The sequence below is a fragment of the Tenrec ecaudatus genome, chromosome 10 (genome assembly GCF_050624435.1).
Source record: "Tenrec ecaudatus isolate mTenEca1 chromosome 10, mTenEca1.hap1, whole genome shotgun sequence".
NCBI lineage: Eukaryota > Metazoa > Chordata > Mammalia > Afrosoricida > Tenrecidae > Tenrec > Tenrec ecaudatus.
Window position 1 is genome coordinate 132975661 of NC_134539.1, and position 15667 is coordinate 132991327.

Below are 15667 nucleotides of genomic sequence, written 5' to 3' on the forward strand. Positions count from 1 at the left end.
GCGCGAGATCCAGGTTATGAGGGTAAATTGCATTTCACACATGAGTCCCCTTGAATAACCCAATAATTAATTAAAACCATGTCCTGCAGGGGAGAATTTATTACATACTCCCGCTTTTTATGAGCGAGGTATAGTTTGGAAATGAAAAATGTAAGGGTTTTTCTGTACCAGCTCACAGACATCCCTGCCTGTAGGTCTCAGAGAGCACTGTCGGGGTAGAGGGACTTCGGATTAGAAGCACTGAGCCTATTTACTACAGCTGGGTTGGACCCCTCCAGCTTTTGTCCTGGGTGCCCCAACGGTGTCTTTGCTTTTCCCCTTGGAGACAAGCTGGGCCTTTGGAGTGGTTGGTACCTCCAGAGCTCTGGAAAAAGAGGGTGGGGTGGGTAGTATGTATATTGGCTTGGGACAAGCTGGGGGGAGGGGGGAACAAAATGGAGACTCTAGGCTCCTTGGACAACTGTGATGGGTGGGAGTGGCTGCTGTTCAGGGCAGTGTCCCTTCATAGGCTGGTGGCCTGGTTGTTCCCTGGTTTTTCTCAGCAGAATTCATCACCATGACCAACTGTGGAGAAAAAGAGCCATTTCGTTCCAACACATCACTGTTTACAGACTCTTCACTTGCCTCAACTTACTTGGAGGAAGGCTAGACAGACGGCCATTCCCATTTTACAGATGAGGAAGTTGAGGTTCAGAGAGAAGAGAGGTCAGTTGAAGGACAGCAGGCCACATTTGCCAGAGCCGGGACAGGCGTCCACCTGTGTGGATGATGTCCTCAAGGCAGGACGGAGTGAGGGGTGGTAGAATTGGATTAGCCTCTTCCATTCAGGGCAGCCTGTGCTCTTTGGAAGAAATCATGGATGCCTTTGGAGGCTTCCCCAAAGCAGGAATTAGACCAGTGGTTCTCAACCGTGACCCTTTCTCAACCGTGACCCTTCCTCATCTGGTGGTGACCCCCAACCATGAAATTATGTTCATTACTCCTTCATCACTGTCATTTTGCTACTGTTATGGATTAGAGGACCCCTGTGAAAGGGTCGTTCGACCCCCAAAGGGGCCACGACCCATAGGTTGAGAGCGGTTGAATTAGGCAGTCCTGTTTAATCTTTCTTCTAGATCTAGAGTTGTGTATTCAGCCTTCAACCCTTCCTGAAACCCAGATCACCCCAAACCCTATCAGGGGATCCCATGCAGGGTGTGGGAGAGAAGGAAGCCCCCCCACTTCAAAAGTAAGTCCAGCCTTTGGGGAAGGGGACGTGAGTGAGTGGCCCACCTGTTCACCTGTTCCAGCTCCACTTTCTTTGGGCAGAAGCGAAGCGAACTGTGCTATCACCTGCCATGTCTCACCTGGCTGCCACTGCCCGAAGACAAGTGGAGCAGAACCCGGGGGGGGGGGGAGGGGGGAGTTGCCTGGTCCAACACACAGCAGTGGGAGATAATCTCTTTTAAAATTTTATTAAGCGTGAACAGTATTTTTGAGAATTAAGTTGATCTGGGCTTTTCTCAAGAAATACATAAAGGAGGAGAATATGTTATAGGATCTAAGAAAGTTAAGAGACATAACTGCAAAATAAACAGGTGAGCTTTATTGAGATGCTGATTGGCACAAACCAAATGTAAAGAGATATTTTTGAAACAACTGAGGAAATTTAAATATGATAGCATTAAAAGGTTGTTGTTAACTTTGTTAGGTATGATAATAGCATGGAGATCCTGTTAAAAACAACAATAAAACCCTAAACCCTTTTCTGTTGAATATTCAAAATAAAATCTTTTAGGTTCCTATGATGTCTCAGAGTTGCTTCAAAATACTCTAAACTCACTGTCATTGAGTTGATTCTGACTCTCCGACTCATCAGACCCTATGGGATGGAGGAGAACTGCCCCAATGGGTTTCCAAGATGAACAATTCATGGGATTTGAAAGTCTCATCTGTCTCCCTCTGAGAGACTAGCATTTTCAAACTGCTGACCTTTTGGTTAATATCCCAACTTATAACTAACCACACATGAAGTCTCCTCAAAATACTCCAGCCCCCCCAAAAAATGTGTGGAGAAGAGGCAGATACAAGACTGAGCATGAGTTGAGAAATGTTGAACGTGGATGATGGCTAAATGGAGGTTCAATATACCCCTTTGTTGTCCAACCCCCGTTGTAGCTGAAACTTGCCATCAGGTCCAGATCAATAGAGCTTTGATTGCACCCCCCAGAAAGCCACGCACAGACACGCGCACCACATTCCACCCCCATTTGAAGAGAGCGCGCCTTTGTGGATCATCGTGGGATTACGTTCAGAAACCTATTGTCCACCAAACGTTTCTCTTCCCCCTTCTGAGTGGATGGAGTTGGAAGGTGCTCTGGCACGATGTTGCTTTGTTTTCCTCTGTGGTGCTGTCAGTCTGGGCAATGGGGCATCAGACCCTGAGAAGTTTGAACTCTTCGTCAATTCAACCCTGGGCACAATGTCTCCAGACTTAGCTCCCTGGCTACTCCTATGGACTTGGCCTCAGAAGTGAAGCTGGTGGCAGAGGTGAGTGGCAGTGAGGGGTGGCGAGAGAGAGAGGGGGGGGGGCATGGGTTAAAAAAAGAAGGAATAGTAAAAAAAGCTTCCTTTATTTCAAGGTCAAAATCTTTAAGTCCTGTGATCCAGATATCATAAGCTTATTGTTAGTATCAGTCTGAACGTTCTGATGAGACTTATTTCCTTTTTGAAAATTAAACATTTTCATATTGAAGAGAAAAGCATCAAAGGTCTAGAGTTTGGTCCTGGACAGACGGGAAGAGTTCGTCCAGGCTCCATCTTTCAAGTCTTTAGAAGTTGGACAGATGAAATGCCTAAGCCTCCATTTGCTGATCTGTAAAACGGAACCCACAGCTGCCTGTACTCAGAACTATTCTATGAAGACTAAGTGACAGCCATTGCGCATGACAACACACTTATCCCCACCCCCACCCCGTCCCCAGCAGGCATGTGGAGGCATAAGGATTCCTCAAGGTCTGAAGAAGGCAGCAGGACTGGGATGTCAGGGTCAATAGGCCTGAACGTGTCATCCCAAAGCCGGTGGCCCGGAAAGCACTTGGATAGACTGAAGCACGAAGCGGGCTTTGGGCCAGTGGAGACCTCAACTCTCCTGGGAGGTAGCTGGTGCTGCCTGCCGCTCAAAGGAAGCGGATGGCAGAGGTGCCCACACCCTCATCTGGGCTGTTAGAAACCTTGCTGGGCAGAGAAGGTGGAGGCACAGCCTTGGCCATCCCGGAGCTGGCAGCTAGCCCCACGAGGTGCCATGCCTCAGTCTTATTAGTTTAACATCTGCCTGACCAGGTGCTTACACACAGAAGAAAGGGAAATGATGCTCTTAGGCAAAAAGGGAAAAGTCCTTAGGACGCCTGTTGTCTAGATGGACAGTAAAGTTCCCCGTGTTTCTATGAATTTTCCCACCTGCAAGCTACCTGGATGCCTTGACACGCATGGGTCATGGACCACCAAAGTCAGGGCAGGTGTGGTTTAAGATCTGTCTGGGCTTGGCTTAGTGGGAAACTTGACCCGCGGGCCTGCAGTCAGTGATTCCCGAGGCTACAACACCCCTCCAGCCGCTGGGGCCAGGGCCAGGGCGTGGGCAGGGGGCAGAGCAGAGGGACTTAGTAGGTAGACCAGTGGGGAGATTCCAACCCAAGGACAATGGATAGACAGTACTCCCAACTCCTTGTTGGCACACACACACACACACACACACACACACACACACACCAACAGCAGCATCTGAGGTCTGGGCTGGGACTCTGCCAGGTCCCAAGGGAAGGTGGCGGGATGGGCAGATGAAGCCTTTCCTCCTGGCTCTTTCGGAGCCGCAGCTGCCACCGAGGCTGAAGAGTCGGTTCTCTAGAGAAAGTTACCAGACAGAGGTTAGGAATAAGAAACTGGGAATCTGGTCTTGCCTTGTGTCCAGAACAGTAATCCCTCCACCTGGGAGGGTGAGCTTCTGGAATAGGACTCAGTGGACCATGGGGGTTGGGACCAGAAAATCATTCTGAATTGTGGAGCTTCTACCCCATCACATCCCAGTCAGCCTTCCTAAGGGTTGGAAACCCCATGGGTAGCATGCCTTCAGCCCTCTGTGTTCTCACTCCTCATTTATGCTGCCACCAAAGCAGCTGAAAGCTGCCTGGCCCCACAGGACTGGCCACTGGTTTCTGGAAGCCAGGCCACCTTGACTCTTGCAAACAGCTTCCTTGCTGTATCAACGGCTATCCAGCACCCAAGCAGGTCGCTAGGACTAAATAGTTGCTAAGGATCTTCCAACTCAAAACACTGGCTGACAAGTTTGGGTAACTGGGGAATCGGGGGCTTCCTGATGTTCAAGAGGAGAAAGGGAGAGCCCAAGATAGCTCCTAACGAATGATTTCATCGAAGAAAGCTTGTCTATCCTTCTGAATGTCTAGATTCTGAACTCCTGTGCTATGTACCACACAAGCACTTCCGACGTTGAATTCTCCCTCTAACACCCCACTCCTGACCCCACCACAGGAGCATGCATGAGGGGGCAGCCAAGTAAGGAAAGATTTCTGGCCTTAGGGGTCAACCGTGGACACCACCCCCTCCAATAACAGACAAACAGAAGTATTGACCCTGTGGGGGGTGTATGGGTGGCTTTCCTGAGGGGGTGAATGGGTGGCTTTCCTATGGAAGGTGAAGGCTTCCACTCTCAAAACTCTGAAGAGACTTCTGAAGGATTCTAGAGGGAAAAAGACTAGTGTCGACCCAGAGCTATGAGGAGCCCAGAGCTGGGTGCAAAGCTGGAGCTCCACTTTGTTGGTCACGTGTACGGCCCAAGGTCTGCTTTGGACTGTTCGTGACACTGCAGAGACTCTCGAGTCTCAAAGTGTCAGGATCCAGGCTCAATGGCTGGCCCAGAACCTCGAAGGTCTCACTAAGAGGGACTTCCCCCCGCGTCAGAGTCCTCAGGGCACTGACCGGACACTAGCCAGTGTGCATCTCGGATTGGGACTGAGATGCAGAAAGAAGAACGTTTCATGTGTGTGTACGCACATGTGTGTGCACATTGCCAGACATTTCAGGAAGCAGATGGGCATCTTCAAGTCCTTCAGGAATCCCAATGGGGGGGGGTGCGGTTCTTTGTAGTCACTTTGCCTTCCCACCTTGGTTACACTCCTCCAAAGAGACTGACTGCTGAGCACCATGGACAGGACAGGCCTCGGTAGATTATGGGTCATTTATCTTTTGTTCATTACAGAGAGAGAGAGAGAGAGAGAGAGAGAGAGAGAGAGAGAGAGAGAGAGAGAGAATGCCTGCCTGCCTTCCTCTGCTATCAATTTTACTCTCTGAGTAGATAACTCAGAGAGAAGAAAGGGGGAAAGGTTGGCTGCAGGGAGTGAGGTGGTGGTGGAGAAAAGAGGAGGGAGGTTGACCGCAAGATTATGAAATTTGGAGTATTTGGAAGGGTCTCAGGTCTCTCCATATGTAGAATCCAACCGAAGAATCAGACCTTACTACCCTCGAGTGGGAACAGGATCTCCATCCCACGCAGCTCCGCTGGGCAGCCGTTGAGTTGCTGGTTTGCAGCTGGATGGGGGACCAGAGGGCAAAGGGGTCTGGATGTCTCTGTGTGGGGCCCCTTCCCTGCCTGTGCCTAGGTCTCCACTCACGGTTGGTTCTCCCGCGCCGCTCCCCGCAGCTGCCGGCATTCCGAAGGCTCCATTGGTTTCGCTGGCTGGAGGCCCGGTGGACTCTTAAGCTCGGACCTGGCTCCCTCGGTCCGACCCGTGAAGCATCTGGGGTTGTTGTGAAAGGTTCTAATCCCAGAGGGTCGCGGGGCTGCCAGGGTTGGGAAGGCCTTGGGGGTCTGACATCGGCCTCCTCCAGACCAGCTGCGTCTCTAACCTTCTGAGCTCCAAAGCCCTGACCTCCACGACCAATGTGTCCTCCCCAAGGTGTTCCTCTAAGGCAGCGAGCGAGGGAGCCCGCCGGACCCGGTGCTGCCCCTCCCCGGTCGGTCGGGCCCGCCGGCCGCCGACGCTGCTCCAGGCCCTGGAGAAGCCCCGCCGGCCCGGCCGGCCCCTTCCAGCTCCGGGAAGAGAGAGGCTTCCAGGCTGAGCGAGAGGACCGAGGACCGGAGAATGGAAAGCGGGCGGCGGGAGAGCGAAGCCGAAAAGAAGGGAGGAGAGAAAGATAAAGAAAATAATCAAGTAAGTGATCTTAACGAAATCCCACTGTCAACAATATAAATGTTATCAACCTGCTTAAGGAAAAAATCAAGGAAGTGACAAGAAGCAGAAAATGGAAGAAAGCCAGAAAGGCCGAGCGCCCGCAGAGCAGGGAGCTGGGCCCAGCGGGAGAGCGGGAAGCAGCCAGTCCTAAATCTGGAAAGATTAGCGCGCACCGGAACCAGAGAACTAGACCCGAAGGAAGACGCACCAGAAAAACCAGAACGCTGCCCAGCACCCAAGGCTGGGGCGCCAGAGAGGTCTTGGGGAGCAGAACCGCCCAGAGAAGACCAGCGACCGGCAGCCCAGCTCCGCCAGGCCTTCGGCCGCCGCCGCCGCCATCCCCCAGTCTTCCGCAGAATACCACTGGGAGGCTGCAGATAAATGCGCATTATTCGCCACCGTCCGTGTGACCGCTGCCACCTTGGTGATCTCTTAGTTGCAATTGGAATAAAGGAGGCAAAGGTACTCACTTGGCTTTACAATATCTATGGATCCACAAAAGCTCATAAATGCCCCACCTCCCGCCACCCCCACCTGCCCCCTGCATTGGGGGACCCTCAAGCCGGGGCGGGGGCGGGAGCTGACACCGAGGTGCCAAGTCCCCATGGCCGGAACCCCCGGGGGCGCGGCGGCTGCACTCAAAGGCTGAGCTGTAAAGGCCAGAGGCAGTCGGTGGGGCTGCGCTGAATGGGCTCCCGGAGGTAATTAGACTCTTAACTTTCAACTTGGCCTTGACCTTCCTCGAGGTGTCTGGCCGGTATGTAAAGGAGTATCCCCAAGGCTTTCATAGCGTTTGGCCCACTTTGTAAAGGGGGGTGGGGTGGGGTGGAGTGGGACACAAAGGAGCCTGGGGCCTTGGGGGAAGGGCAGGCACAGCCCTATCTGGCTAGGAGGTCCGGGACGCCAGGATTGTGTGGGAACTTTGACCCTGAACACCAGACAGGCCCAGAGAGAACCCAAGAGTCAGGAGCCTCTGTTTTTCCCTGTGGGAACCTTGGGCTCTCTCAGGGCTGAGAAGAAAGGCAAGTGAGAAGTGACAAGCAAGCTTCAGGACTGTCCCCTGCTTTTCAGACAAAAGCGGGAGGCTCATAAATCGTCAGAAACAGATATACACACACTGGAACACAGGTGGAACTCCTACTATTGATTCAGTCCACACAATGCTTTCGTGCCCGCGATCTCCTTCACAACATTCCAGTGAAGTCGGAATTCGGACATTCATTTTGCAGGTAAAGAGATTTACTCCTACCTTGCCTGACTCCAAGTCCAGGGCTGTGGTATCACGAACAGATGCACATACATGTCCATGTGCAGGAGTAAGGAACATAGGCCTACATACTAATAAATATGCGATCAGAATGTGCCTGGAATCTAAGGGGTGCCCAGTGCGTTTTAAGGGGATGGGTTCCCCAAGAGTCTTACTTCTTGGCATCGCAATGGAGTGTCTGTTGGCAGCTGGTGGCTCCCCCAGAACAAGGCTTGTGGTGTTCCACTGGGCACCCGTTCCAGGCATGGATTGGGCATTTCCCTGGACACAGATTGGAACACAATTTCCAAAAAACACAGTTGCAGGCCCAGACCTTTAAATTTCTTGTTTAAAATTTTTTTACTTTTTAAAGTGAGGTATAGCAGGTACATTAAAGTACCAAACAAGTGTAAATTTGATTACTTTTCCCAAAGTGAACACACCCATGTAACTAGAATCCAGGAGAAGATAGATTTTTTAAAATTATTTTTTGGGGGGCTCATACAACTCATCACAATCCATCCATACATCCATTGTGTGTCAAGCACATTTGTACATTTGGTTCCACCACCATTCTCAAAACATTTGCTTTCTACTTGAGCCCTTGGTGTCAGCTCCTGTCTTCTCTCCCTTGATAATTTATGTTATTATAACATTTTCATGTCTACACTGACGGATATCTCTCTTCACCCACTTTCTTGTTGTCAGTCCCCCTGGGAGGGGGTTATATATCAATCATTGCGATTGTTTTCCCCTTTCTCCCCCCACCTTCCCCTTCCCCTCCTGGTATCCCTGCTCCCATTATTGGTCCTGAGGGGTCTTTTCTAATGTACATAATTTTATTATAATCTTTTAAAAACAAAATGAAACATCCTAAAAATCTAAATTTACGAATGATGCTAATTCATAGGAGTTCGTTGAACTACCACATGTAAGTCAAGAAATTACAGAACTATTAAATATTTTTTGAGCTATTAAATATTTTAGGAACATTCAACGTCAGACATTTTATGATCTATGTAGTAGCCCCTTGAAAAGCGACAGCCTGCATTTAAAAGAAACGGGATTTTTCTCTACCAAGAATTTTATCAGCTATCCAAAATTCTGTACAAAAGTTTATACTTAAGCTGATACTGAGATGCGTCCGCCACACATTATTTCAGGTTAGCCACTTATTCTTCATCTTCATTCTCCTCCTCCTCCTCTTCATCTCATGGTTCATTCTTCTTTGAACCTGTGGGCCAGCCAGGACCCTACCTTCCTGCTTCTAAAGGGTAGATATTTCCAGCACCCCAGAAGGTTCCTTGATCTCCCCTCCCAGTTAGAAGCCCCTCCCCCCAAGTTAGTTTCTATTCTAGCGTCTACGTTATCATGGGTAAAATCCCTAAACTTCACTATTCCTAAACTTCATAGGAATGGAGTTATACAAAAAGGATTCTTATGTGTCTGGCATCTTTCACTCACAGATCTGCGGGGCTCATCATGCTACATGCACCAGTATATATATATTTAAACTTCTTGCTTCATAGTGCTCCATTCTCCTGTTGATGTTATTATGAATAAAACCGCTGTGGACATTCTAGAACATGCTTTTTGACTAAGAAAAATACTCCTGTGGGCTACCTAGCTAGGAGTTGAATTGCTAGGTAAAAGGTATGATTATGATCGTTTACCTTTTTATTTAAAATTTTATTTATGCCTGTACCATGTGTATGAGGGGAGTTAAAAATTATGGGGGAAATTCCATTATCTCTTTTTTTTTAGTGTTTGGTAAGTTTAATGTTGCTGTTTGACAAGATCTTATATGGTATTAACATTTTTAAAATTAATTAATTAAAAACTTTTATTTTTTTTCAGCTTAGCCTCTTTGTTTTTAAAATCCATTATCTTTTTATTCCACGTTTCCATGAACTTTTGGAAGCTTTTTTCATACGAAGGCACTCGTGCATGCACACACACAAGTCAACAAGTATTGCTGCTAGGTTTCCCAATTCATATGTTAATGGGCTTGTTATAAGGAAAGGTGTTAATGACTGCAGACAAGCGATCTTAGTATTGAACTTGCTTTAGTCTCCGTAAGGCACTTTAAACGAAATAAAAAGAAGGCCCAGGCAAAACAATGACTTCCCAGGGGAATCTGCTAGATAAGTTAAGTTCAAGGCTGATATGACAGGTCGCAAGTTTATGGTGATTGACTTTAGGAATTCCAAAGGGGATTTCTTGATAGATTTTTCTCAAAGGACCCAGGATGATCATGGAGACTTATTTTTACAAAAACTGCTTTGGTGAGGAAATGGCCAGGAAAGTTGCGCGGGGATTCTGCCCTCTCCCCCTGCCCCATCACAAGAAGAAACGCACCTGTTCATTCTTCAGAGGGAGCAAGGGCTAGCTTTTGAACATTTTGTTGAAAAACAAAAGTCACTGTTTTGACTGTTGGAAAACTACTCCATCCATCCTACAGGCTGGCTCCTGCTCCTTCAGTCTTCTCTGTGTTCCCATATTCAAAGCACATTGAAAGGGAACCTGGTTGGAGTCCCTGGAGAATGCGGAAACTGCTCTTTTGACTAGCTGTCAATTGAAGAGCACAGAATCTTTCAGGGAAGAGAGATGGAAGCATCACCGTCAGAGTGTAGAGCCCTAGATAGAGGACATGTTGACAATCAATAGCTTCCCATCACATTGTGCTGTGTTTTTAAATAAAGGTTCCTATGATTTTGTAAAAATACCTTTTGACCTACCCTCATATATTCTATCCTCACACACAAATGCACGTGTGATACAAATGTCTGAGTGTTTGCACCCACCGTGCAAATGCACTATCGGTCCATCATCTATAATGCACAAAGTCAGCGAGCATTTCTTAATCTGTGAGTTTAAAAAATCCAGTATTTCTTCTGCCTGCTGTGATTAGACCACGCAGTTCAAAAACACCAGCTGCTTGGGGGCAGGGGTGGGGTAGGGAGAGGTGGGGCTTTGTACCCTGGTAAAAAGTGAGTCCTAGAAACGCACAGGGGCGGGGAGGGAGGAAAACAAAGAGAAGCTGATAGCAAGGGCTCAATAGAAAGCACATGTCTGGAAGAAAGATGGCAGCATATGTACAAACATACCTGATTGCAATCGATGTATGGATTATAATAAGAGATGTAAGAGCCCCCAATAAAATGATCTTTTAACTTAAAAAAAAAGAAAAGAAAAAAAGCTACCCTATCCTAAAGGGTCACTATATCACTAACATCAACTCAATGTTAGTAAGTTTGGATTTTGGTTTATTATCATTAGACAAGCAAAGGACTATGCCAAGAAAGTAGACAGGGCTGTTTTAAAATACAGTAAAATCTAGCAAGGAGTCCGTGTTCAGTTCTCTCTGTCATTGGCCATGTTCATTGAAGGTGATCTGCACTCTTTCTACTATAGGCCTACAACTCTGAGCAGCCTTCAACTCTGACTTCCCATAAGGTAGCTCAAGTTCAAGTTCAGGTTCATGGGAAGGCAGGCATGAATGAGCTCCCCACAGAGCTCAGGACTTGTTCCATGATAGAGAAGCCCTTGTCCTCCTGAGATAAAGAGGGTTCTAGAAAAAGGTGCCAAGGTGGGATTTTATTTGGTGAAGAAAGCAGAAAAGGGCCCATTTGTGAAACAAACATTTGAGTCTTCTCAATTGCACTACACAATAGAGCCCCAACAAAGAGTCCTCAAGCAATTCTGCTGGCAGTTGGGGTTTCCCCTCTAACCCCCCTTTTTCCTTTTAAGAAAATGTAAAGCTTGGGTGGGGCAGGGAGGGGTCTAGCTAAGTACTTGGCTTGGGTGGGAGTGGGTTAGTGTCAGGCTGTCTTCTGGGTCTCCAGGACCCAACAATTGCACAATTGGGTCACTATTTTCCCCTCTTGCATTGTTCCAGTCCAGACCCCCAGCAGCTAGCTCATAGCCCGCTGGCGAGGCTTGGCTTTCCAGAACACTTGGCCCTGGGAAAAGGAAGAAAAGGGATGTGAATCTCTTCGAAATGACACTTTGGGATTTTATAAGACCCTTTCTCATCCCCCTCCTACCAGTGTCTCTTCAACTAGGCCTTTGCCTCTTGGCGCCCCCCCCCAAAAAAAAAACACTAAACGGAAACCCAGGGCCCCTTTCACAGGCCACGTCTGTTTCATTTCCTTCGGATCCGGATGTTGCTCGTCCACATCTCACTGGGCTGAGCTCCTGCCCCCCCCCCTCCGCTCCACCCCGGAATTGGGGCCTCTGGGCTTTCAAAGGAGTAGCTAAGGGTCCCTGGGGAAGGGACGCCCAACCACGTCCCTAGGGCGGGGGCGGGGCGGGGACAGCTCGCCCCAGCGCTTTCAGGACGGGCGGGGCACCTGGAGGGAATTGGGGTACTAGTGCCCAAGACCCAAAGCCAATGGCTTCCAGGAACACCCTTTCCGCCCCGTTTCCCAGATTCCTCGCCTTAAAACGCATTCCTGAGTTCTTTTTCCAGGCGGCTCCCCTTCCCCCAGGAGAGGGACGCTTTATAGAGAAAGCTTTTTATTCTCTCGTTAAAGCAGCCGAAGCGCCGGGGCGAGGACGCGACGGAGGTGGGGCCGGGCTCCGAGCCCCTTTGCCTCGCGCTCCCCACCCCCAGGCCGGCGGGGGCTCCCTGAACTGGACACCGCCGCCCTGCTTTCTCTCCTGTGGTTTTCACATGCAATAAATCCAAGGCGAGAGAAGGAGGGCGGTGGAGAGGGGGTGGAGGAGAAAGTAGTTTTGCCATCTCTGCCAAGAGGATTTTATTAGCTTCTCTCCCCCAGGCCGCAGCCAATCAGCGCGTGCCCGGCCCCTGCGTCCTGCCGGCCGGGCCCAGCGACTGCGGGCGTCGGGGGAGCTGGGAGCGATTTAACCGCTTTGGCTTCCCTGCGCCTGGGTGGGGAGCGCGAGCTGAGTGTCCCTGCCTCCCCCACTTCCCGCACCCCATGAGCCGACCCTCGACTCCATGGAGCCCGGCAATTATGCCACCCTGGACCTGGCCAAGGATATGGAAGGCTTGGTAGGAACCGGAGGGGCTAGGCACCTAGCCCCCCACTCCTCGTTGACCAGCCATCCAGCGGCGCCCACGCTGATGCCCGCAGCCAACTATGCCCCGGCGGAGCTGCCAGGTTCTGCTGAACCGCCGAAGCAGTGCCACCCATGCCCCGGGCTGCCCCAGGGAGCGTCCTCAGCCCCAGTGCCTTACGGCTACTTCGGAGGCGGGTACTACTCCTGCCGAGTGTCCCGGAGCTCCTTGAAACCCAGTGCCCAGGCAGCCACCCTGGCCGCCTACCCCGCGGAGACTCCCGCGCCTGGCGAGGAGTACCCCAGCCGTGCCACTGAGTTTGCCTTCTATCCGGGGTATCCTGGACCCTACCAGCCTATGGCCAGTTACCTGGACGTGTCGGTGGTGCAGACCCTGGGTGCCCCTGGGGAGCCGCGCCACGACTCCCTGCTGCCTGTGGACAGCTACCAGCCCTGGGCCCTCGCTGGCGGCTGGAACAGCCAGATGTGTTGCCCGGGAGAACAGAGCCCGCCGGGTCCCTTCTGGAAGGCGCCATTTGCAGGTAACCTTGCCGGGCTCTCCTGGACCTCCTGGTTCAGAACTTGGGTGGTGGGCCCAGCTGGTGCTGTTCTGGAAGACAAGGGAGCCTTGGGCTGGGAAGAAGACTGGCCTTCTGTTGGCGATTAGCACGCGGAAGGAGGGGCAGGCAGCTGCAGGGCCTGGATGGATACCTCCAGGGTCCGTGTGAGGAGCCTGAACTGGGGACTCTCTAAGTGTACGGGTCACCCGGCCTGACCCGGGGCTCAGGCTTTCAATCTGCTGGAGCCTTTAACTGTCTTCGCTGTTGCGTGGGGGCCAGGGAATCCCGACCAAGCACAATCCTGGTGTAATTGTGGGAATGTGGAGAAGGGTGGGGGGTGGGAAGATGGAAGGGCATGTATAGGATGTCCTGTAGGATAGAGGCTACAACCTTTCCTTTCTTTTTACTTGCATTTTACAATTTTTGAAGAAAAAATTTAGAGTTCCTGCGCCCATGGTTTAGGTGTGTGGATTGGTGTGTGTGTGAATTGGTGTGTGTTTGGTGTATGTGGTGTGTGTGTGAATTGGTGTGTGTTTGGTGTATGTGGTGTGCGTGTGTGTGAATTGGTGTGTGTTTGGTGTATGTGGTGTGTGTGTGAATTGGTGTGTGTTTGGTGTATGTGGTGTGCATGTGTGTGTGTGTGTGTGTGTGTGGTGTGGACTATATAAGTGGCCAATAGTCCGGATGGGTATGTGGCCCTGCTGGGGGTGGGTGTGTTTGCAGTGAGGGCAGAGATGGGTGGGCGGAGATCAGAGAACATGAAGGAAGCTGGGTGCCCTCCTGTGTTAGGGAGAGGAGGAGAGTCCCTGAGTGTCCGTGCAGCTCTGGAGGTTTGTGGGCCCTGGGCCCCTAGCAAGGGTCGGGGGTCTGAGCTAATCTCTCTTTCTCGCTTCTCGATGCGTGCCCCCTGCGCAGACTCCAACTCGCAGCACCCTCCGGATGGCTGCACCTTCCGCCGGGGCCGCAAGAAGCGCATTCCCTACAGCAAAGGGCAGCTGCGGGAGCTGGAGCGGGAGTACGCGGCTAGCAAGTTCATCACCAAGGACAAGAGGCGCAAGATCTCCGCGGTCACCAGCCTCTCAGAGCGCCAGATCACCATCTGGTTTCAGAACCGCAGGGTCAAGGAGAAGAAGGTCCTCTCCAAGGTCAAGACCAGCGCTACCCCGTGAAGGGAACTCTCTGGCTGGGTGGGTGGGGTGGTGGAGGAGTGTCATGGGGAGACCAGGACCATAGCTGGCCAGGACTGAGAGCCCTCCCTGACTGGGGACTCTGCTGGGGGATTCCCAGAGGCAACATACTTCCCAGCGAGTTAGGCTGACAGGTCCAGCCTTTGTTCCTGGGGCCACAGCGACCTGCCTCAATCATCATCACTCACCGGGGACGTTGGAGGTGATCACATTGACCTAGGTGCAGTTGCCCCGAGCACTAGCCTCATCATCTCGATCCAGAGCTCCGTGGAGCACTTTTGAACCCGCTTTCAAGATTGAGCAGCTTGTGTATAAACTTGGCAGGAAACCTGTGGCCTGGCTGCTTCCTCTCCGAGCCCCTTCCAGTTCACAGAGCTGGGGGTCACCCTTCCCTCCCCCCATAGCTGTGCCCTCAGGACCAGGACCCTTGGCTTAGGGAGGAGGAAAGACGGCTGCCACTCGGCCACCACACAGCCCATAAGCAGTTTGCTTAAGGTGACAGCTGCCCTGCCCAGACAGCAATGCAGGGGGTCCCCCTCCCTCAGGAGTTTCGGAGTTTCCTCACCACTGGCCCAGGTTGCTCACCAGGGTCTCCCTCTCAGACCCCTCAGCCCTAATTGTTAGAGTCCCTCCTATGTGAACATGCCTTCTTGATTAGTGATGCCTGAGAAATTCCCTGGATAGTCCTCCCACCCCCACCCTCACCCTGGGAAGGGAGGGAGAAAAAAGTTCTCCAATGACTCCCTTAATATTCCTGGTTGCTCTGCTCTAAGCAGATCAGGGACCATTGGATCTTTAGGAGCTGTTGAATGCAGGTACCTGTAGCCTTGGGGTTGTATTTGTGGGGGGGAAGGCTGGGGGTGGTCTCTCAGTGCTAAAGGTGGTAATGAAACCTTCAGGTTCCATTAGGCTGCCTGCAGAGAGCATCCCTATTACCCTGCAGGAGAGGAAAACGGGAAACAAGCAGCTTGGGCTCCTTCACCTGACTTCCCTGGCAGGAGCAAGTTTCAGGGTCTCAAGTCTGGGAGATGTTCTGGGCTTTCTGCAGGTGTAAGATCCAGGCTCAGCAAAGCTGTAGGCACCCCAGGAGGCTGAGGTGACTTTGGCCGCAGGTTTCACTGTTTCTGCAATTTCGCTGGCCCAGCCTCTGTGAGCTGCATCCCTGGTGGCTGGAAAACCCAGTGGCTGGGCCTCAGGCCCCACACAGGCAGAGGCCTGCTGTTGCAGAAACCTGGCACAGTCCTGGCTCTGCAGGGCCAGGAGCTTGAGAGAGAACAACCAGGAGGTCCTGTCTTCTGTGGTGGCTCCCTAGGAGTGATCCTGGTCTCCTGGGCCACTCTGCAAAGCGATAGGTTTGCGACCAGCGGGCCTTTCACATCCTGGACTGGGAGACTCGCCCCTGCGCTCCCTGGGAGGCTCACCCCTGCG

General features: G+C 51.4%; 2 protein-coding genes across 2 annotated transcripts in view; both read left to right on the forward strand.

The window, feature by feature from the left end:
* The window catches only part of TTLL6 (tubulin tyrosine ligase like 6), a 94212-nt gene extending 87552 nt beyond the window's left edge, over positions 1 to 6660 (forward strand). The window contains 2 exon segments of the mRNA XM_075559640.1: positions 5962 to 6203; positions 6478 to 6660. Of these exon segments, the coding sequence (XP_075415755.1) occupies positions 5962 to 6203; positions 6478 to 6660 (425 nt within the window).
* A 5773-nt stretch (positions 6661 to 12433) lies between these two features.
* On the forward strand, positions 12434 to 14221 carry HOXB13 (homeobox B13). Its single transcript, XM_075559314.1, has 2 exons — positions 12434 to 13034; positions 13968 to 14221. The coding sequence occupies exons 1-2, from the start codon at positions 12434 to 12436 to the stop codon at positions 14219 to 14221; spliced, it is 855 nt and encodes a 284-aa protein (XP_075415429.1).
* The last annotated feature ends 1446 nt before the right edge of the window (positions 14222 to 15667 follow it).

Bases quoted from the DNA above. Each gene is read 5' to 3' on its own strand.
- HOXB13 (XM_075559314.1), top strand. From the start codon at position 12,434: ATGGAGCCCGGCAATTATGCCACCCTGGACCTGGCCAAGGATATGGAA. The intron at 13,035-13,967 runs GTAACCTTGCCG...CCCCCTGCGCAG, and splicing joins CTGGAAGGCGCCATTTGCAG to ACTCCAACTCGCAGCACCCT.